We start from the raw sequence: 22,479 nt of genomic DNA on the forward strand, positions 1-22,479 counted from the left end.
TATTGTAAATATGTTCATTAAAAATTATCTATTTTAATTTGATATAATAACCCAAGAAACAAAACAAAACTCAAACATCAAAGTCCCACACTATTATCGCGTAATGTAACTTACCTATAATTTTTAAAAGTAAAAGATTAATATTTAGACCGCCAGCAAATGCACGGCTTGGCAACAAAAAAAAATAGGATACCTTGACCTTTTTTGACCAGTATATTTGCAACTGGTTGCAAGCCCTGCCTACAATATTTCTTCTCAAATACTTAGGAGATAAACAAAACACCAATATAATAATATACATATATTTCTGCAGAATATAATTTGGGTAATACATATTCAACAGTGGGACATACCGCGACAGTTATCTTAGGAACGGCTTGGCCGGCTTATATGATAGTTTAAAAATGCCTCTAAATCTGCACATTTAATACCTAAGTACCTACGACTACGAAGCCAAGTCTATTAATCAATTTTAAATATAACTTGTGCAATTTTAAAAGAGAAAGTTGTCAGGAAAATAAAGAATTAAAAAAGTAGTATACATTTTTTAATCAGAAAAAATGTATGAGAATAAAATAAGACAGGATCGCTACATTTGGCATTATATATTTTCTTATAGCCTGTGTATGCTCCTTAAACAATATGAGAAAAAATAAATCATATAATATACAGTCTTCCTTTTTTTTATAATAAATAAAAGATTTTTAACCAGTAACCTTGTCTAATACTAATTTATCAAAGACTCTTAAAATAATTATTTATGGTTGGTTATTTTAAATAACCATAAATAATTATTTTATTCAAATAAAATTCTTAACTAATTATAAATAATAATATAAATGGAAAATTGTCAATAATAATATTTCAGTAAGTATTTAAAGTAATAAAATCTTAATTAGATTTTTTCTTCTAATTCTAAATACATAGTAAGTAAATATTTCGAAATTTTATTAGTTAAAAAATTTGCAATGTTACTATAAAATATTATAAAAATAAGCTTATATTAAAATAATGTAATAAAATAAATTTACTTCGTTTGTTTAAAATAATAATGGTGCAACACTATGGAAATATAGACTTTATTATTTTTCTTTTTTTATTAGAAATTACTACATTAGAGTAGTAATTCCATGTAAATAGATTAATATATAAAATATATAATAATTTATAATTATATATGCGAGAAATTAGGGGACAATATCAAGCTTGGAATGGGGGGGGGGGGGGAGAGACTTGATTGACATGTCCATACTAAAAAAAAAAATCAATATTTCAAATAGGAAAAAACAATTTTGAAGTCTTGAAACATATTTCGTTTAAATCTGAAACAAAGTATTTTTTATGGTTTTTACTTGTTTTTCTTTAACCAATAAGATCTGAACATGCAATCAAGTAAACACTTATACAGTGGAGCTGCGGTAATCCGACACGCCTGTCACTGCTGATTGTAAATAAAAAAATTAGCAAACTTCCATGAATGCTTGATAGAACAAGTTGTAACTCGTGAGCAGTTGAGTGTGTCGTGGCTGCCGTGAAGTTAGCTGTAATTCTCTTTTTCTTATTTTAGTTTTTCTTCCGTAGTTAGTGTACAATGCGCAAGAGTTCAAAAATACTAACTTCAGGGCATCCAACTCGACGACAGTATTGTAGTCTTATTCAGAAACACTCCACAGACTTCATAGAAAACGTTTGTCGGGTTACCGTGAATCTACTTATGGAATCAGGTTTGCGACGGGATTTCATCAGCTACTTAAGCTGTTCTCAGGATAATATGGTAGCCAGAGTCGGTGTCGATGACTTGGCTCAACTGTCCAACTCGTAGAGCAAAAGCAGCTTCCTCGAAAGGACGTTGCATCTGGCCTCGCTTGAAACGACCCAAGTCACCATCATGCTTGGCAGATGAGCAGTCGGAGAACTGCTTGGCTATCTCCACAAATGTAGTCTCCCTGTCCACGATTTTACGTCGGTACTCTGCAAGAATATGTATAAGAATAATAGAAGTTTGTGGGGTGAATTTAGAATATCATGTCATAATTTGTTTAAAAATGTGTTGTCAGTTTCTCAGTGTGAAATAATATAAAAAATAATAATATGTTATAATAACATGTTTAATATATAACTCTGTTGTTACCTCCATATCATTTAGTTGGGTAGACATAGGGAACCTAGTATTAAGATACTCTGTCCTCTATATACTTCCCAATATTCAAGATTTTGTGAACACACAACAACTTAACAAAATGGCAGAACTCAATGTCACACAAAAAATTATATACAAGTAAAAATATCTTAAACTTTGTATTTAAAAACTATTTTATTAAAATAAAATACAATTATTATTAAAACTAGTTCTTAACTATAAGAGTGCTGGTAGTGGAATCCTTATCCCTAAGGTTGGTCGGCTTTAATACAAATTCGGGTGTCCCCACCCCTTTGGCTCGTTTCCCACGATGCTTTGTTTCTCATGGAGTTATTATATGAAATTCCCTGGAAGTCGGAAATCAGCGAGCCTATTGTCATCGACATCCAAATGTTCATGTGCCCCAACATGTGCAGCAGGGTTCTCGTAATGCTTTTATAGAACTTTCTCTCGGAGTCATAAATCTACCATAGGCCCACATGCCGTCGAGCTCTTGTTTTATATTTATTATCTTTTATTTAAACCATTTGTTACAACAATGCTAGACTAGGTTGACTTACATATAAAAATCTGTCCAGATGTTAAATCAACTTAAAGTCAAGCAGGTGAAACATCCTAATAAAATCTACAATAAACATACCTTTAATAGTCTCCAATGCCTCTTCCTTAGTGCATACAATGTTGTCGTTACGCCAGGAGGCAGGGCGACGACTGCCCGCATGTTTTACCAGAATATGGCTGCACTGGATCTGGCTAGGGTTGGCCTCATCCTCCTCCTGCTCCTTGCGAGGAGCTGGGGATGTCGGCTTGTCCCATTGGGATCTCTTGGTGTGGGTGTTCAGGTAATATGTTAAGCCTGGAAGTAAATGTGTGGTAGTAAATATTATGTTATACAATTGTTATTTTTAGTGTCTTTTAAATAGGAATAAGCCTTATTTTATTTTACTACCTATTATGTATTAATGAACATTTTTGTTGTTAAGTTTCTGTAAGTCCTGCATAGATAGGTTTGATAAGTTTCATTATATCAAATTTATATTTGCATTAAATTTGTGTAGGTGTGAATATCTCATTTCTTTCAAGGATATATGTAATTTTTTATTTTATTTATATTATAACAGTGCCAGGTTTGTGATTTCAACTTTTCATTTTTTTAACTGTACTGGGTATTTAGCAGGGTGGGCTGGTGAAACCTAATGTTAAGACTCCATTCCCCACTTTCTATCCAATTTCTACATTGCAAGATGAGTGGTGTAAATCAAGAGCACAATTTGACTTGTCACAAGAGCCAACATCATTTATTTTTCCCCAACGGGAATTCAATCCTTAACTATCACATTTACCGTCAGATACTGTAGTGTTACACAATAACTTTAGCAGTATAAACAATTAATTTAATATTTAATTTGTTAAATAATTCTCCCACAGCAACAAGATACACAATTACAGTGGCTATTTGCGGTGCAATATAGATTTGGGTTGCCAGGCAACAATTTCAGTGCATAGGGGTAGGGTGGCTTGACCCATCCCTAAGTAAATCAACTAAGCTTGCCCAGGCCATACATGTACCTTTAGGTACAGGATGCACTTTGATACATTGTTATTTAAAATCTGTATAAGTTTAATTCATATATTTTAATTATTTTAGTTTAGATTTGTATTATATGTTTATTTGTTTTGTATTCAAACTTCATAATTTCTAAGTAAAATATGCTTGAGCTTGATGGTGTAGGTTGAATGTACCTAACATAAAAAAAATGGATTGAGAGATATCATTGACTAGTGGACCCGGACGCGGCTACGCCTGCTTCAACTATAAGAATATTTATTAAATATATTCATGAAATTATTTTCAATTCTCAATAGAATTAGTAAGAAAATATAAGCTCAAATAATCAAAAAGAATAATAAGTAGATACACATTATTAGAAAAAATTATCTGAGTTATTGAAATGAACTAACAAAAGGATTAAAAGTAACTAAAGGATAGGTATTCTTAATATTAGAAAAAGTACCTAAAGTTTTCCGTACGTGCGTACATAGATATCGACTCTACGAAATAACTAAACATTTCTCTCTATTAAGTAGGACAATTTTAGCGGGCAATATCAAATAAAATAAGAAGAGAATCAAAGTGTATTTTAAATTAATTATAAACAACAAATAAAGTTCGAAAATGTATGAAAATTTATAAAACCGTCAACGTCATCTGCCCGTTTGCGTCGGTCATATTATACCACTCGTAGGCTAGGTCATTTCGAATCAGTGACATCTCCTTAGTTATTTATTAGTATGTTATACAGTAAACTATAATTTCAATCTAGATAAAATGCTAAAAGTGACTATTATATTTATTTTCATAAGGATGAATATCAAAACGTCGCGGTAGCGGTCGCTTAGCAACGACGGTTGTTATTAACATGGCAGAATAAATTGCATGTCAAATTAGAATGTACTTTAAAATATATTAGTATATATGTGTAATGTAATGTTATATAGCCTATAGCACTTCTGAAGAATGCAGCTTTCATACAAAACAAAAACAATGAAAATCGGACCAGTAGATCCAGAGATCTTAGCGTTCAAACAAACAAACAAACAAACAAACAAACAAACAAACAAACAAACTCTTCCGCTTTATTATATTAGTATAGATATTAATTTTGCAACAAATGAAAAGAAACACAAATTTTAATTACTTTTTTACATATGTATGTCTCCAAGTGGCTGTAACAATTACAATAACCGAAATAAGGATAGAATCCTATTCTATATAATTTAGAATAAGAAACACTATCCAGGTAAATCTATTTATTTGAGAAATAACAGTTATAAATTATTTGTCTGTCAAAGGCAAATCAATATCACAAAATGCATAAGTTTTCTTACCAGTGCTTCGGCTTTTTCTAGCTTCCCATCCCGACGGCAAGGGATCTGGCTCAGGAGCTGAGGCCATTTTGGACAGAATGGTTACTTCTTTTAAGCTCTTTTAGGATTTTAAAGTAATACACAGAATTCGCAACAACAAATATATGCACGAACGCTTAACGCAGCAGAATTGCACAAGGATGCTTGATCATGCGCTGTAAGATTTTATAAAACAGGAGGTGGAAAGATCAATAGAATTATATTCGGGAAAGTATAAACATTAGGAAAGCATTTAGCAACAACAACAAGTATGTCAGAAATAGGGTTAGCAGTTAGCATTAGCACTAAAACCGTTCAAAATATAGTCATCAACCCTAAATAAATGTCATACAGTGCTGTCAGCCAGTTCAAAATGTGTTAACAGAGTCAAGAGGGAATTATTTTTAATTCTTTCATATTATTTTAATCACTATTAACATATTATTTTCCGTTGAATTTATTAATAGATAATTTATTATATGTGGATTTAACAATTTACGCAACAGTTTCAGTATTGCCACTTCAATTTTATTCAATTTGTCAATCGATATACCATAGATAACTAAGGCACGCTAAAATTTTTTAATCTGCTTTATAATAAAAATTATGTATCTTAAGTACAAGGAATATATAAGATGATGATGATAGATGGTTGGTACACAAAATTAAAATAGTAATCTGAAAGCAAGTTTGAATCTTGTAACATAGAAGTAGCCTGGGAGTGTCACGCCTAAACGTAACGTGGAATAAAGTAATGCCATTTATGGCACCAAACACACACAGCCAAAGAATAGCTATGTGTGCAGGCAAAACTTTTTATATGGGAGATAACAGACCCTGCTTAAATACATGAACATGTCCGCTAATAAAATGGAATTATAAATTGAATTGATATTTGTCCATTGATATTTAATTTCAAATAATTCAATCTGCTTAAATCTATTGTATGAAAGAGGCCAGTGTTAAAATGCACAATATTTAATAACATGGAAATTTATTATTTTGTCCGTCTTCTTCTCGTTGTTTTGTAACCGACTTCTGTAAGAAAAGGAGGTTATCAATTCGACTGTATTTTTTTTTTATTATTATTTTTTTTTATGTTTGTTACCTCATAACTTTTAACTGGGTGGACCGATTTTATTTATTTATTTATTTATTTATTTATTAAGGACAACTAACAAAACATACACTTAAACGGATATTACAAACATGTCTTAAAACTATTAGCTTAGTGTTGCTTTACTTATAAGCTGCCACGGCATGTTTAGGGACAGTTTCATAACATACTTAAAATTAATAACTTACACATACTTACATAACTATTATTAAAATATATTTAAATATATATGTATATATAAGGTATATTATGATACAAACAAAAGATGCAATATATAAGAAATACATACAGATACGTGATCGAGACAGAAGACCCCAGTGTCAAGACGAAGAAGAACGCAGGAATGCAATAACTTTACTTTTGAACATTTGAAGACTATTTGAGAGGATGTCAATGTTTGCGTCAGGTTGTTTTGTCATCCTGTTATACTCGTTAGCTAATCTATTTATTGTAGCATTCAAGCCCAATTTAGTTTTTGAAGTTTTGTTTAAAAATAAAGTATAATTACTTGCACGGGGTAACCTTGAAGGTGCATTTATATTTAGTTTCTCAACAAGAAGAGGGCAGTCTAGCTCACCATTAATTAATTTATACAGAAAAACCTGACCCAACAATTGTCTCCGATCGAACAAACTAATAAGATTGAAATATTGTAAGCGGCTTTGATACGTGGGCAATAGTTTAGCTTTATTACAATTGTAGGAGAGGTGCCATAGGAAACGCTTCTGGATCCTCTCGATGCGCTTGATATGTACATCGTAGAAAGGTGACCAGACTTGCGCACAATATTCCAGACCAGATCGAACCAACGCCGAATAAAGTCTAATCTTGGTATGAGGCTTCTTAAAATCTTTAGAGTTCCTTATAATAAAGCCTAGCATTTGAAATGCTTTAGTAGTGATTTTGTCAATATGAGTGTGAAATCTGATCCTACTATCGAAATGAACTCCCAAGTCACTGATAGCTGCTACTTTTTCTAATGCCCTGTTGTCAATAGTATAAGCTTGCGAGTTAGCATTTAAGTCAGTTCTACGTGAGAATCTTATATATTTACACTTATCAATATTCAGGGCCATGCGGTTAATCTTGCACCATTCCACTAGCCTGTTCAAGTCTTCTTGAAGAAGGTCAGCATCATGTTTGCTTTTTATTTGTTTAGCGATTTTGAGATCGTCAGCGTAAAGAAAGCATTCACTGTGTTTACATAGTGATACAATATCGTTAATAAATATATTAAACAAAATTGGTCCTAAAACCGATCCTTGGGGAACACCTGATTGGGTTTTAAATGGTTGGGACGAGTATCCACTAACAACAACTTTGGAAGACCGGTCGCATAAATACGAGGAAAACCATTTTAGTAGGTTACCTGTAATTCCTATAGATGAAAGCTTGTGAATAAGAATGTTGTGGTCCACAGTATCGAAAGCTTTACTTATGTCTGTGTAAATTGTGTCAACTGGGATATTAGAGTCATCTGAATCAGTCAAAAAGGTTACGAATGAAACAAGGTTGGTGGTCGTAGATCTAGCCTTAATAAAACCAAACTGCTGAGACGATATCAATTGTTTTAAATGCCAGGTGACTATGGGTCTTATTAATAATTCAAACAATTTGGCGAACACAGGCAATATAGAAATCGGCCTGTAATTTTTTATAGACGCCGCATCTCCAGACTTAGGAATGGGTACAACTCTAGACTCTTTCCATGCGATAGGAAAGAACCCGGATTTTATTGATTCGTTGTATATGATCGAGAGTGGTAAAGAGAGCGCATCAGAACATTCAGTTGCAAATAAACTTGGAATACCATCAGATCCAGCTCCCTTACTGCGATCTAGACGTTTTAGGCCAATTTTTACGTCTTTTTGAGAAAAATGTAACCCTGCCAAAGAATTTATAATTGAAGAGTTGCCTGATGCCGAGTGACAGACTGCTAAAGTGGAAGATGGTGCTATATAAACGGATTCGAAAAAATGTGCAAAGAGATTACAAATATCGGAGCCATTGGAGGCTCGTCTGCCATCTAGATGCATTAATGATGGATAGGTACTTTTATTTTGCCGTTTACTTTTCTGGTAAGTCCAAAATAACTTAGGATTCTTGGATAAAGACTCCTCTATATAGCAGATGTATTTCTTGTGACAAGTTTCGATCAAAGACAAACAGCGCTTTTTTAGCAACAGAAAAGAAAGCTCATCTAAAGGATTTTTATATTTACGATATCTTTCACGTAGTTTATATTTCTCTTTAAGTAAGTTTATAAGTTCTTTATTGTACCAGCAGGGATACTTTTGATGCACGCTCTTACTTAAAAGCACGTGTTTCGCTATTACCTCTTTGATTATTTTATAAAAAGTATGCACCATATCATCAACATGTCTGTCAGGACTGAGGACTGAAAATTCATCAACCCAAGAAATAGAGTTCAATTCACTTATAATTTTGTTGAAATCAGCCTTGTAAAAATTGAACTTGTCACTAGGAATCTTAGAAGGGAGACAGGAGACACCATAACATGACAGGACAAACTCCAAAGGTGGATGATATGGATCAACATTGCTTAGCACATACTTGCTTTTTTGCAGATGCTCAATTGTTTTATTTGAAAGTATTAGGTCTAGAATCTTTCCTTGGTTGTTCAAAATTGTATTTTGTTGTTCCAAATTATTTAGAGCATTAGCACATAGATTTTGATAATTTTTTTTTATTTGAAAGGTATAACTTCCCGAATGGTCCCATTTTTTTTGGTCCATGTCTGACAATGGTATCCATGAGAAAATCACATAAGTCTTAAATTTGCATTATGCATGTGCGCGACTAATAGCCGAATAACTCAATGTCGCGCCAACCGATTTTGATGATTCTTTTTTTATTTGAAAGGATACACTTCAAGGATAATTTGGTGAAAGTTTGGTTAGGTTTCAATTATGGAATCCGGAGAAAATTGAGAAAGTTTGTTTTTTTTGGTCAAAAATTAATTATACTGTAATAGTTACAAGCAAAAACTTGTTAAATTGATGTCAGAAGTGAGATTCCTGATCGTTGCATTTCTTTTCAACCAATCTCAAAAAAGAGGATGTTCTCATTTTCAACCAACTTCAAAAAAGGGAGATTCCGAATTCACCCGAATACTTTTTATGTTTGTTCTTGTCAATATACCAAAATGTAACTTTGCACAAAAATAATAGCTAATTAAATGAAGTTTTACATAGAACAATCACAACCACTCGTTGACAACCACTACCACCACCATCACCACTCGTTCAAGAAGCATCATTTTAAGATCTACCCATCACTAAAAATCGTAAAATAAATTGGCAAGCAAGGCAATTGCCAAGTAAAACAAACAGGCTAAGTAATTAGATATTGTAGTAAAGGTGTTGTAGCATTAGTTTGACACCGACTTCAAAATTATAAAATCTTTATATAATTATTTTTCACTTTTTAGTTCGTTGTTAGAAGTCGGTTTTTGTTTTTGTTAAAAATTAATTTATTAAGGTAGTAGGTATCAATAAATTCGTTGTAAGTATATTTTATAAACCAATATACAACATTTATTTACTTAGTGATCATTGTTAGATGTACTAAGCTCAGTAAGACACGAAAGTTACTATCTAACTTATAACAATCAATATTCTTAGTTAACGACGCATTAAAGTGCAATTTATAGAGTACGAGGCAGAGTCGCGGTCGAAAGTTAGTATAGTAAAGTAGTAAAGTTAGTAGACTATTTTATTTTAAGACCTATAAAAAATCAAAGTAAATATGCATTTGAACACATATTAAGAAAGATTATTTAAAAAATAAATAAATAAAATGTTATTTATTATATGCACAACAAATGAATAAATGAAACATGAAAATAAATTGACCATAAGTCGGGTTACTCTGACTCTGAAAGAAAATAATAAAAAGTAAGAAAAATAGCGTTTTGCGACTGGTACTTCCAAGGTTGTCACGACTAGTCGACTGTTCTGTACATGGGAGATTTTTGTTGTCTTTGTTATATTGGTGTTAGGGAATGTATTTTGCATATTACACATATTGTCTAATAAACAAAGTAATTATTTTTTATAGAATTAATAGCATTAACTGTTTTATCTAATATTTATTAAGTAATCAAAAAAAAATAGCTTCACGCTGTATCCTGCACACAGCAGGGTAGGCAGAGGGAACCTAGTGTTAAGACACTCCGTTCCCCACTTTTTGGCGAATGCTGGGGGCATTGCGTGTTGAGTGGCAGACGCCACGCTTTTTGCCTCGACACCAGAGCGAAGAAATGGAAATATAAACTCATATAAATATTTCACTTCCTCCTCCCTTTCCACTTTCCTTCCTCCCTTCTTAACACTAGGTTCCCTCTGTCTACCGTTCAGTGTTAGCGAGATACAGCGTGAAGCTGATTTATTTATTTATTTGTAGCGTGAAGCAACCGCATTCTCCAGTGGTCGTACACTGGTACCAGCGGAGCTGTTGCCACTACGACGGAGATTACAGCATCACATGCGGGAGATAATGCAAGGGGATTACGAAGTCGTTGGCTGATACTGGCGTTGACGTGGTTGGATTTTATTGTATCACAGTTTATTATTAAGGTGAATCTATGACGTCTTGAGTTCTTCTGTCATGTGGGACTTGCGTCGAAATGTATGTCGTTTATATTTCGATTTCTTCACATCCTTCACCTTCCATATTATGTACCTAGATATTAAGAAAAACTGTATAATTTTCATTCAGTGGAGTTGAGTGTTGAGAGTTGTACATTCAATTAGTAATATTACGTTTATTACAAGATAAATTATATTCCACGTAACAAGATACAAAACTACAATTATATTATATTATATCCCATCAAAAACATAAATGTAAAATGAAAGCCAAGTTCTGTAATAAAACGTATGCTTTCAGCGATAAAAGAAGTGTAGATGTAAATGTATGCCAAGTTCAATGGTCAGTCCTGAAATTTATTTTTAACAATATAAAATATTTTATAACAACTGAAAATGCCCATTCTTCTTACAACTTGGAGACTTTATTTATGTGTAATATCTGACTTGGCTAGTTTTCAAATTAATTTACATTGATACAAATGAATGTATTCAAATTCTATTCTATTCAGATTCTATTGTAAATTCATATGAACAGACTGAACTGACTTGTCCTCACTGACTGAGGACGCACGCACAGCCGTAACCGCTGATGGTAGAAACGTTAAATGTGGACAAAAGTTTACTTTCGTAATCTGGACATCTAGTAAGAAGGGATTTTGAAAAATTTTTACTCTAAAGGGGTGAAATAGGGGTTCAAAGTTTGTATGGAAAAAAAATTAAATCGGCACCGATTTTTATAAAATTTAGATTTTTAAAAGTATTTAATTGAACACGTGTTTCATCGTTTTCTAGAATTCTCCCCCTAAGGGTGCAAATAAGGGGTTGAGAGTTTGTATAGGTTTCTTTTAAATCGTCACCAATTTTTATAGAATTTGAAATTCAGATTCTTAAACGTATATAATTAAACACATGTTTCATGGTTTTCTAGAATTCAACCCCTAAAGGTGCAAATAAGAGGTTGAAAGTTTGCATGGAAAAATCTTCAAATCGCCACCGATTTTTATAAAATTTGAAATTTCGACTCTTAAAAATATTTCATTGAACACATCTTTCATGATTCTAGTATTTTTATATGTTTACGTGAAGCCCTTGAAGTCCACATGATGACAGGCTTTCTCAGGACATAAATTAGAGTCATTTTCAGCTACAAAGGAAGACGTATCTTATCTTAAAATATACTTGAAAGCATCATGTTGTTGTAGATGGCTTACGTAAGTAATAATGAAGTTAGTCTACAAAACAAATAAATAAAATATTTACTAACGTGTGACATAAATGAAAGCAAGATATATAAATAATGCATTGCTCTTATATTATGCCAGGCGCTACACTATAAGTAAATGTTCCTAATTGAATCTATTTATTGAAAAATTATAAGGAAATATTAAAAAACTACTAGTTTCGGATTTTTCCCTTTACATACACCCAATTACTTAACCGGATGCTAAATTTCACCATTCTAGGTCATCTGGAACTTGGTTAACATTAAGGTCTATAGGTCGGTCACCCCCCTAAAAATTAACGATTTTTGGACGTCATTATCTAAATAACTGTTTGAGCTGTGTTTATGAAATTTAATGCACGTATACAGGGTAGGGGGTCTAAATATTTGAGCCAAATATTACAGGTCTAGGTGGAATAGTTTTTGAGTTACGAATAGGTAAAAAGTGGCTTCAAATGGTTCGTGTAAAATAACACACGGTGCTGCTCGCCAGTTCTGTTTGTAAAAGAACTTGGCTACGCGCTCCGCGCGTTTTAAATATATAATTTTATTACATACATATAATAACCAATTATTAATTATAAACATTATTAATTATACTTGAAGTTATCGATGTTTTAAGCTCAATGGATGTTAATTATATTTTGAATATAATTTTGCAAATTTCTTGTGTTTTCTTTAAATTTCCTCTCTTTCCATAGATCGCTGTATTCAATGTGGGGGTAGCTAGCTTAGATATCACTAGCGGCGCCCCCGCGGATTCGCCCGTTTGAACTACATGTTTATTCATTTAATAAACAGAATTGACACTCAAATGTGTATATGTTCAGAAACAGCCTTGAATGTTAAATTATTGATTTGGGTAATAATTTATATTACAAAAATCGAATCGAATCCAATATCGAAATCGCTTCAAAATAATTAATCGAATAAAATTATGAAATATTGAATGTGAGTTGAGAACCCCCTCCTTGTTTTGAAAGTCGGTTAGAAATACATTTTTATTACATACAAATAGTTTTATTTTAAGTATAGATATAGATTGCTATATATTTGTAGGCAAACTCATGCCTTGAGTTCATTCAAATGACAATTTTTTTTTAATAAACTAATTTTGATGAAACAAACTTAAGATGTTAAGCTGGGCTAAAACAAAGCAATTGGTGAAAGTTTCACGTACATAAAGACAGACAAGAAATTAAAAAAAAAATTTTTGCTTTCTATTATTCTTTTCAAGTGTCCCCCTCTATCCATTTTAGTCAAAAATACAAAATGTACAGACAAAATATTTTCACTGTTTCATTATATATAGAGATTATCTCCGGCATATAATCTTCATATAATTGTAGGTTCGATTCCCTCTTAGGGGATCGGAATAATTAATACTTTCATTTCCTCGCTAGGGTAACGAGCCAAGGTAAAGTGTTGAGTTCTGCCACTTTCGGCGGAAAGTCGGCGGAAGTGTCTTAATGTGAACCGAATGTCTTAACAGATTCCCAGGTTCTCTCTGTATATCCTGTTATGTGCGGGATACAGCGTTGGTGTTAAAATAAAAATAACTGTACTAAATATATTAATCTACAATGGATTAATAAAATAAAACATCATATTGGATTTTTATTTTTTTTTATTTATTTCTACTTCCACGTATACACAGATTGAGTGACAACAAAATATATCTATCAAGTTAAAACATTCAATAATATATTCATTTATTTATTTGATTAAGTACAATATATCTTTGCGTAATGGTAAATATTGTTAATTAATTATATTTCTAAACATTTTGCATAAATCTCTTCATATAGTTTAATAATTAATATATAAACATCAAAACTACTCAAATATGTTATGTAGAGAGTTATTTTAGGAAAATTTCATTTCAACATACATACAATGACTTCAATTATGTTACCGATGTCCTTATATCTAATCACAATAATATAAGTAAGATCTACTGATATATATTTTGAAACGACAAATTGCTTCTATGATAAACGGTTAAAGATACATTAACATTTAAATGCTGATATAATTTAATATTTGTTTAAATATGAATAAACTTTGATAGGTATGAGTATGTATTACATTATGGAACCTAGTCCACTGGAGACATTACACAAGTCCTCAAAAAAACATTTAAATTTCACGAATTCTTCATTTTCATTGACGACATTGTAATATCTCCTCTGTACATTTAACAATATGTTCCAAGAGAGAAGTGTGACATGACAAGATTATATCTACATATTGTCAGTGACGAGTGAGTTTAAAGCTTTAGGTTGTATTAGTAAAGAGATATAAATATATAAGTGTATAAAGAAAACTCTCCTAAAAAATAAAAAAATAAGAAAAAGAGTCTACAGTAGTTTCGTAAGCTCACATCTTAGATTAGAAGAGGCCCTCGCTTGGAGCTTTGGGGCGTAGAGAAAATATAGTCGACCGCTACGAGCGTAGGCCGTAGCGGCCACTCCGAGTAGAAAGATCACAAGGTAGCACGTTCAAGTCTTACAAATTTAGTCTTACAAAATATATTTAAAGAGAAAATTTTGGGAAGGGGCGAGAGAATAATACGCGTGTATATATACATATGTAAACAGTATAAATAACACTGAGCAACCGCCACAACCGTCAGAAGATAGACGAAAAAAATACGTTACGGAAAATTTAACCAACCTATTTGAACTGTACCGTAGTTACGTAGGCACAATACCTTATGACATTAGAGTAGATAACTACTTCTAATTAAAGTCGATCAAGTTAAAGTTAAATTCATTAAAATTTCGAAATATATACATAATAGATATATTATTGCGAACTAACAAGAATATTATCCCACAAAAACCTTAACTACATCACTTCGCTTACGCATAGACTTCTAAATCTCGTTTGAGATCTAATACTCGGTCCACCCTCATCTATATCTATACCTATAATAAAATCGTAAGAGAATCGGAAGATATTTAAAAAAATGTTATTGGGAATCTTTATTAACCTAATAGAACCGAAAACAATGATTTTTGTCTGTTTGTCTGTTTATCCGTTTGTCCGTGCCTTTGTTATCGCTAATCTCAGAAGCGGCTTAACCGATTTAGATGCGGTTTTCACTATTGGATTCTGGAAAGCTTCCGAAAACATATAGGGTTTTGTAATTTATTACAATCGGTTCATAAATAAAACAGTTGTGTCAATTTAAAATACTTAGTTCGACAAATTTGCTAATTGCTGTAACAGTTATTATATATAACTGTTTTACTGAATTAACTGAATCTTTAGTTTTCAATTTCTATTTGTTAATATTTCTATTTCAAGCGGGCGTAGCCCCGCACGGGCCCACTAGTTATTAAATATATATAATTTTTATACTATATCATATATATTATGTACATATAAATATAATATGTTATAGTAGTATATTAAAATTATTTTATAGAATTTATATAGATTATATGTAAGATCAATAACAATGAAGGCAAAGTTTCTTTTAAAAGATTCACAACGTTAATATATTATAAAAATTATTTATAAATATAATACGAAAGTCTTAAATACCGAGCTGTACAGTATATTCCTATTTCTCACTTTCTGGACATTCTTAACCTAGCATCGTACGATGTACGATGAATCCTTCTAAGCTTCGCTTTAAATAAACATACTAAACAATATTTACTTCAAAATTAATTAATTTGAATTTTATATATTTTTTAAAATGTAATGAAAAAAAAATCTTAATTCAATAAGCTGGAAATTTGGGTTCGATTCTTTTTGGTTTTACACGCTATATTTGAAAAATATTAATATTGCGAAGAGCGAAAGCCAATTTTAAATGAATGAAAACTAAAAAAATACGGAATAAAGATAGAGACAAGAGATCTAAAAATTAAGAATATCTTTAAAATCACAGACCGTTTACTAGGTATTATAGTTTAATGAGGATGTTTGTTGACCTCACCGTGTCCACTTTCCTACATTCAAATGTTGAACTGTTCATTGATCCCTTCCATCTCTTACAAGACTTACAACTGAATGTTAGGATAATATATTGTAGCGCTATCTATTTGTATTTTAAAAGCCAATTTGTTATTTAATATAAATATAAACGCGTTAACTTTCTAAATACAATAAACCACGACGATTCCCTCAAGATTTTGTAAAAACAAAACATTGTAGGTTCCATTGTAGGTACGTGATAGTGAGTGCAAGCGACCATGTCATGTTAGATGGGGCGTGTGCGAGTCAATCTCTGGTGGTCAGACTCAATCTCGTGGTCATGCAAAATTTGGACGTCAAAAATTATTAACCGATTAAGTCCTCTGAAGCGTGTACAATGGTTGGTGAGTGGCGAATGTAGTTTAAAATGTTGGAATGTTTTAGAGCAGGGAGCGCGATGGTGCGGCCGCGTCGTCGACCCGCTCCCCTCTACTAAACGAATACACTCCCTCCCAAATACACTCCCTCTACACTCTTTACGTACGCCCGGAAAACAGCTGGTGCTGGAAGCAACCATAAACACTCATTAAAACCTACGCCCCAGCGAGACCCCGACCGAGTTATTCACGCAGCTCGACTCGATCTCGTTTTATCGTGAATTTAGCTGGTTCAAATTTACTATCTTTCACTTCTTCAACTTTAATTTAACTAAAAAAAATGCCATTTAAATTTTGATATATTATATCAAAAACATAATATATATTTCCAATAATGTGTAACGAGTCGAACACCGCTAATAATTCCATACCGGGACATGGTGGTCGCGACCGCCGCAGTCCGCGCGCAGGCACTAGTCTACCGAGCTACACATCGCACTCACAAGCCAAAGCAAACTACGGGGATTATGAAATACATTATAATGAAATATCTCAATGAACAAATAACGGAATTTATATAATGTTTCGATTAAATGGTACCAATGGCAAATGAGCACCCACAAACAAACAATAGGTTTCAAATGGTCGATCAAATGTCAGATGTAACAATTTAAAAAAACAATGAGACTAATCTTGAAGGAACCTGTTACAGTCATTTAATGTGAAATACTTCTTTATTATTTATATAAATTGAAATCTTTTGTCGGATAACAGTATGTTATCACTAGTATGAATAATATGAAAAAAAAAAATTTACTTTGAACTTCAACATTATGGTACAAAAAGAAATAAAAATGAAAATATTATATTAACAAATATATGTAAATATATAATAAATATACACAAGTATGTACATATCTATATATAGCATTTACTTGGAAATATATGAAAGATTTCAAAATGACACTATAAAGACGTACAAAGTGGAGTTAACGTGCATTAAGTCAGTGTTGCTTTCCAGTAAGAATAGATTTATCTAAATCTAATTCAACTTACTTGATTATATTGTATATTGTACAATCAAGTAAGTTGATTTACTTTTAATTAATATTATCGAATATATTTAAACATTTGGAGCTTTTTAAGCCTGTGTTTGGCACATAGGGTCGAGCCCAGGAGATGGGTTCTAATAAAATTCTCATCAAATTAACAAAAGAAGAAGTAATCTTCATATAATGTTCAGTACAACAATACCATATCACAGTACATATACTCGTACAACACTCTACGGCTCTCAATACTTGTATATTTCAAATATTTAAAATTTCTAAGTGTTCAATATAATTGGACATTAAATTCACGTTTGCAATCAATGTAGGAGTGATATGTCCACATTATATCAATTAAAGCTTTTCCAATACCAGGTTTCATCTTACCGCAACATACATTAGAAGTACAAAGAAAATTTAGATAGTTTCTAAAAAGCGAATCAGTCTTCATTTTGGAAACACAAGTGAGTTTTTCGTTAACAAGAATAATATATAATAGTGGATCTCAAATGCAAACTAATGTGACGTAGACACTTGACAACAGCGATGGTAGAACTACGGAACATGAAGGGATCGGGACAGTGCTCAACCCCGCCCACTCGCCCGGCGGACTGTGCTGTGGCAGTGTTTACACACATCCGTGAAGGATTTGTTGGGGTTCAACTTAGAGAAATAACTTAACATCACAACAGGAGGTTGCTATTTAAAAATTACTAAATTAATTATTTATTTATATCTTCATTGAAATAAAATATTATGGCAATTACAATATTTTATTAAAAAGCTTTATAATGATAGAAAATATTAGAAACAAGAGAAAAACAGGTAACGATGATTAATCCCCTACGACTGTGTAAACATGTCACCAAGAAAATCAGGGCGCCTTCGGTCCGTTATAGTTTTAATGTATTATGGTGATTTTACACGATTGGCAAGGCTTAGCAAGCGTCCACACACACCAGCGGGTAACGGAGACTATTGTCGGCTAGTGCTAATTGTGGGCATGAACAAACACGAACTTGGAGGATGTGGAGGCTTGCCAAATATGTAAATGCACCATTACGAGTGGGTGAGATTTAACGAGTCAGAGTGATATTTAAAGAGGGGCACTTCCTGACTGCCATCGCAGTGTGCCGCAGAGCGCTGTACCCTGCGGACGTGGCGCCCTGCAACGCGCCCCAGGGCTGTGGAGCGTGCGGTGCACTACCATGGGAGCCGACCGGGAGGTGCCTTACCATGCCGCTGCTGATCTGCTGCAGGATGCCGGAGCCCTGGGAGCCGCTGAGGCACGTCGACGGCCGCCGCGAGCGGATTGACTGCATTGATGACGTCAGCAAGAACGGAACGCTCGATGACGTATTCGGCATCGAACCACCCTACACCCATCATATTATTGTAACATCTGCCCTAACAACCAAGCTTCACTTCGAACTCCGCTTTCATTATCCCATGCAATGATACATTACATTTTTTCTTAAAGGGAATTTCAATAGTGTCCAAGTAAAAGTTCATGCGAGATGTGTATTGCTATGGACGTACCGCACAAGTGGCAAACGGTATTCAACGGGTATTTTTTGGTAAATTGCCCCATTAAATTCTTTGTAATATAAATGGAATAGGTAAGTATAATTTCTTTTTAAAATACTCATGAAAAGGTTTAAGATATAAGAGACATTAATAGTTGTTTATTTCAAAACGGACGATTACTTCAAATAAATATTTTGGATAAACTTAGTTTCAAGCATTTTTCAAGCGGTGGGAATAGAAGAAAATATACATTTAAAGAGTAATACTTAAAAATATCTTGCCGAATTAAATGACAAGAACACAATTCACAAACTGTTTCGTACCTAAAAGTAATTGGTAGAACGTACTACTGCATGCCTTCAAATGTACCTGCTCGTATGTGTATAATATCAGCGCTCAGTGCTCATGATGAGCTTACTTTCTTGTGTTATAATATAATTATTAAACTAAACTACTACTTTAGCTTCAAGGCACAAAGATGTTGCCGTTACTTATATCGTTGCTCGACTGAATTGTTTTAGAACTAGGACTACAAATAGTTAATTTAGATAATTCTATCAGTCAGTGTATAAAATATAAACGTATTTGGGCAACATCACAGTGACGCTAAATGCGGTGACGGCATAATACAGAAGTCGTAACTGAACGACAAAATCATACTCACGATCATGCTCCGTGCAAGCTGCGTAGAAGAACAAATAGCAATAGTATATGAGACAGCGTTTATCATTCGGCCGCAGCCACGAGATGGATGGAATGATGACTTTAACCTGATTCCCTTAACACTTATTAAAACATAAAGTAAGCGCTAGCAGAGTCGTCTATATACTTTCATTGAGATGTGTAAGTGTTTCCACGTTACAGTCTCACGAAAATCTCACGGAAATGATTGTGTTATATTATAAATTTTGAATACACTTTTTACAATTAATTATAAAGTAATTTATTGCCAATTATAAAATATAAAACACAGCACCGACGAGGATCCTTTGGGAAGTCGATGATAAAGAGCACGGTTGCATGGCACTGATAGCTGGAAGGTCGCCGCGGCGAAGTGACAGGCGTCATGCATCGCGAGTCGGTAACAGTAGGTACAGAATGACCAGCATGCACCACTTCATTATTGTTGAAGGTTAAGTTTCCTTGTCGGAATGGAAGTATTAGTAACAGCGATGTGATGCAATGAGAGACATGTGACAAGACGCCAACCAGGTTCGTGCAGATGGGCGTGTGTGATGGTGATGATGAGAATGACGAGATCTCTCCCAGTCCGTATGGGAAGAAGACCCGACCGCAGAAGAGAACAGTCCACATCAATGAAAGCCGGTTCAAGTTGACATTCAACATAGGATTCGGGAACACGTTGCGAGGCGGGTTTGGGCGGTATACATCACTTACAACGCAATGCGAGGTGGATGGCACGGACAGGCTCGAGCCTGAGCCGCCCCGCCCTCGGTATTGGTGGACCTGTCAAAATAATACCGTCACCATCCCGTCTTCACCATCAAGTCTCATAGGTACTTATATCACGGTGAATATTGTATTTATTAAAAGTGGCAAATGATACGTGTTGAATCATTAAATGAAGTCATTGGTGGCAGTCAAACGACTTACAGTTGGTGGTGATAGGTTGACAGCGGATCCTCGGCGCTCCTGTGGCCCGATACTGGAGTGACGGCGAGTTGGTAGCCCGGTGGTGCCTCCGGGGGTGCCGCCGGGGGACGAGGCGCAAGATGGCGCTATCTTAATCTTTGGAGTCATCAGAGTGTTATCAGATAAACGGCGGTTCGGAAAAACGCTCGCTACACGCAAGAAGTTGCTGTCGTTGTTTGTGGAGTTGCTGGATCCGAAGAACCATTGTCCAATTCCTGTACCTAAAATGTTCGTAAACGTGGATTTCTCATATAAAAACAATTTGACACACAAATGTTACTTGTTAGCTAGTGTTACACACCTTTGAAGCCCCCCACGCTGCCAGTGTTAGCCGTGGTGGTGGTCGGTGGGGCGGTGATTGAGTTCTTACGAGCCATGTCCTCAGCGCTCGAAGTCTTCCGTTGCTCGACTCTCAAGTTTGGTATGTTGAACGGAGGAGCAGTGACATTGTCAGTGCTCATTTGGTGGCGAAGAGCGCGGCGCTCAGGACTCGGGGCGGCCGGATCTGGTTTCAACTTGAGTCGTTGAGACTTGTCGATGTTTTCCAGCATGTCATATAGTATCTGTATAATTCATTGTACAAACTTTAATATATTCAGGTATTCATTATTTTTCTTTATATAAGTAGTGGTTTTTAATATTGTTTGTTATGCATGCAATATTAAACACAAATACAATATAATTGTAGGTTGATTAAAAAGTAAGGAATACATCTATACATTAACGATATAAGAATATTTTATTTTTGATATATTTATAAACCTACTTAAAAGGCCCTGCTGTGCACGAGATGCGCTCAACGCCGGGCTTATGCCTTGGTGCCAGAGCGAAGAAATGAACATATTAATAAATAATAATTAATTCCCTCGAGTGGGGATCGAACCCACAACCGTTGCGTCACAGTTATTTTGTATTGATTCTACAAATAATAAAATAGCATATAAAATATGCACATATTTTCAGTAGTATGTCTTAAAAAGTTTTTTTTTCGCCAGTACTTTTTAAATACTACTTCCATTAAAAATATATATTTCATTACATTACACGATGAAGCTCAAGCTGCTGTTAACTTCACACATAAGTATATGAGAGTACATCGCACACAATATGTATTTAATATTTCAATTGAATTAATTTTAAATTTATGTAATTAAACATTATGTATATCTTTTACCAATAATTAATATAAAAACTTTTGTATATTAATCTCCAATGTTGCATGCGGTATTCACTTTAAAAGGAAAAGCAGTAAGTGATAAGCAATTTAGAATTAAATAAAGTAATATTGTAAGATTTTATGTAATTACCAATAGTGAATCTGAATAAATAAATAAATAAACTGAAAATTTTAAAACTCAAACATTATAGGGGGAAGCTAGTATCTTAATACTAGGAACTGAAGAACGAAGTGTCTTAACACTTCGTTCTTCAGATCCGCCGAATTGTCGAGTCATTGCCTGTTGAGTGGCGTCCATCAGTGGCGCAACATCCGTTGCGTTTATAGTTAGAACAAGTTTTATTCCGTTTCTGACTACCCTGCTACTGATAAAACCGGAAGTAAAAAAAATCTAAATAGTAAAAACTAACCAGTCAAAATACTTAACCCACGAAATAAAACAATACGTAATAAAAATATGACTACCCAGCTAGTTTACTAAATATATGTCATTAGTAAACAAGCCTCCGTCCTGCAACTAAGACGGCTTATACACCTTGTCTCAAGCAAATAGAGCGGTAATAGAATTGATGCTAACAGCGTTACTGTCCTCCGTATCGGCACTGATCACATTTTCACGGAACAACGGCCTTTTATTATGAAGCTATATAACAAGAAGAAAATCATGCACTTTTTGCTTATCATAATCGTGAAAATTGAAAGTTTTGTTTTAGGCCGTTTTTTTATAGTAACTTTTAGTATCTTTATTAACATATAGTATACTATAT

At 33.5% G+C, this 22,479-nt stretch overlaps 2 protein-coding genes across 2 annotated transcripts in view; both read right to left on the reverse strand.

Annotated features, from left to right (window-relative positions):
• Window positions 1-288: 288 nt before the first annotated feature.
• On the reverse strand, window positions 289-5,581 carry LOC146527328 (putative peptidyl-prolyl cis-trans isomerase dodo). Its single transcript, XM_085206816.1, has 3 exons — window positions 5,030-5,581; window positions 2,781-2,996; window positions 289-1,971 (listed from the first exon to the last, which is right to left on the reverse strand). The coding sequence occupies exons 1-3, from the start codon at window positions 5,094-5,096 to the stop codon at window positions 1,751-1,753; spliced, it is 504 nt and encodes a 167-aa protein (XP_085062942.1). The 5' UTR covers window positions 5,097-5,581; the 3' UTR covers window positions 289-1,750.
• Window positions 5,582-13,608: 8,027 nt separating this feature from the next.
• The window catches only part of bma (SCY1-like protein bma), a 123,804-nt gene continuing 114,933 nt past the window's right edge, over window positions 13,609-22,479 (reverse strand). Inside the window, exons 14-18 of the mRNA XM_085205882.1 lie at window positions 20,837-21,098; window positions 20,497-20,756; window positions 20,281-20,349; window positions 19,547-19,564; window positions 13,609-18,731 (exon numbers count right to left, since the gene is read on the reverse strand). Coding sequence (XP_085062008.1) covers window positions 18,432-18,731; window positions 19,547-19,564; window positions 20,281-20,349; window positions 20,497-20,756; window positions 20,837-21,098 — 909 coding nt within the window. The 3' untranslated portion in view covers window positions 13,609-18,431. The remainder of the gene's footprint in view (window positions 18,732-19,546; window positions 19,565-20,280; window positions 20,350-20,496; window positions 20,757-20,836; window positions 21,099-22,479) is intronic.

The sequence above is a fragment of the Heliconius melpomene genome, chromosome 21 (genome assembly GCF_056956725.1).
Source record: "Heliconius melpomene rosina isolate 202511_hmr_F chromosome 21, ASM5695672v1, whole genome shotgun sequence".
NCBI lineage: Eukaryota > Metazoa > Arthropoda > Insecta > Lepidoptera > Nymphalidae > Heliconius > Heliconius melpomene.

Bases quoted from the DNA above. Each gene is read 5' to 3' on its own strand.
- LOC146527328 (XM_085206816.1), bottom strand. From the start codon at position 5,096: ATGGCCTCAGCTCCTGAGCCAGATCCCTTGCCGTCGGGATGGGAAGCT. The intron at 2,997-5,029 runs GTAAGAAAACTT...ATTTACTTCCAG, and splicing joins TAGAAAAAGCCGAAGCACTG to GCTTAACATATTACCTGAAC. The intron at 1,972-2,780 runs GTATGTTTATTG...ATATTCTTGCAG, and splicing joins GGCATTGGAGACTATTAAAG to AGTACCGACGTAAAATCGTG.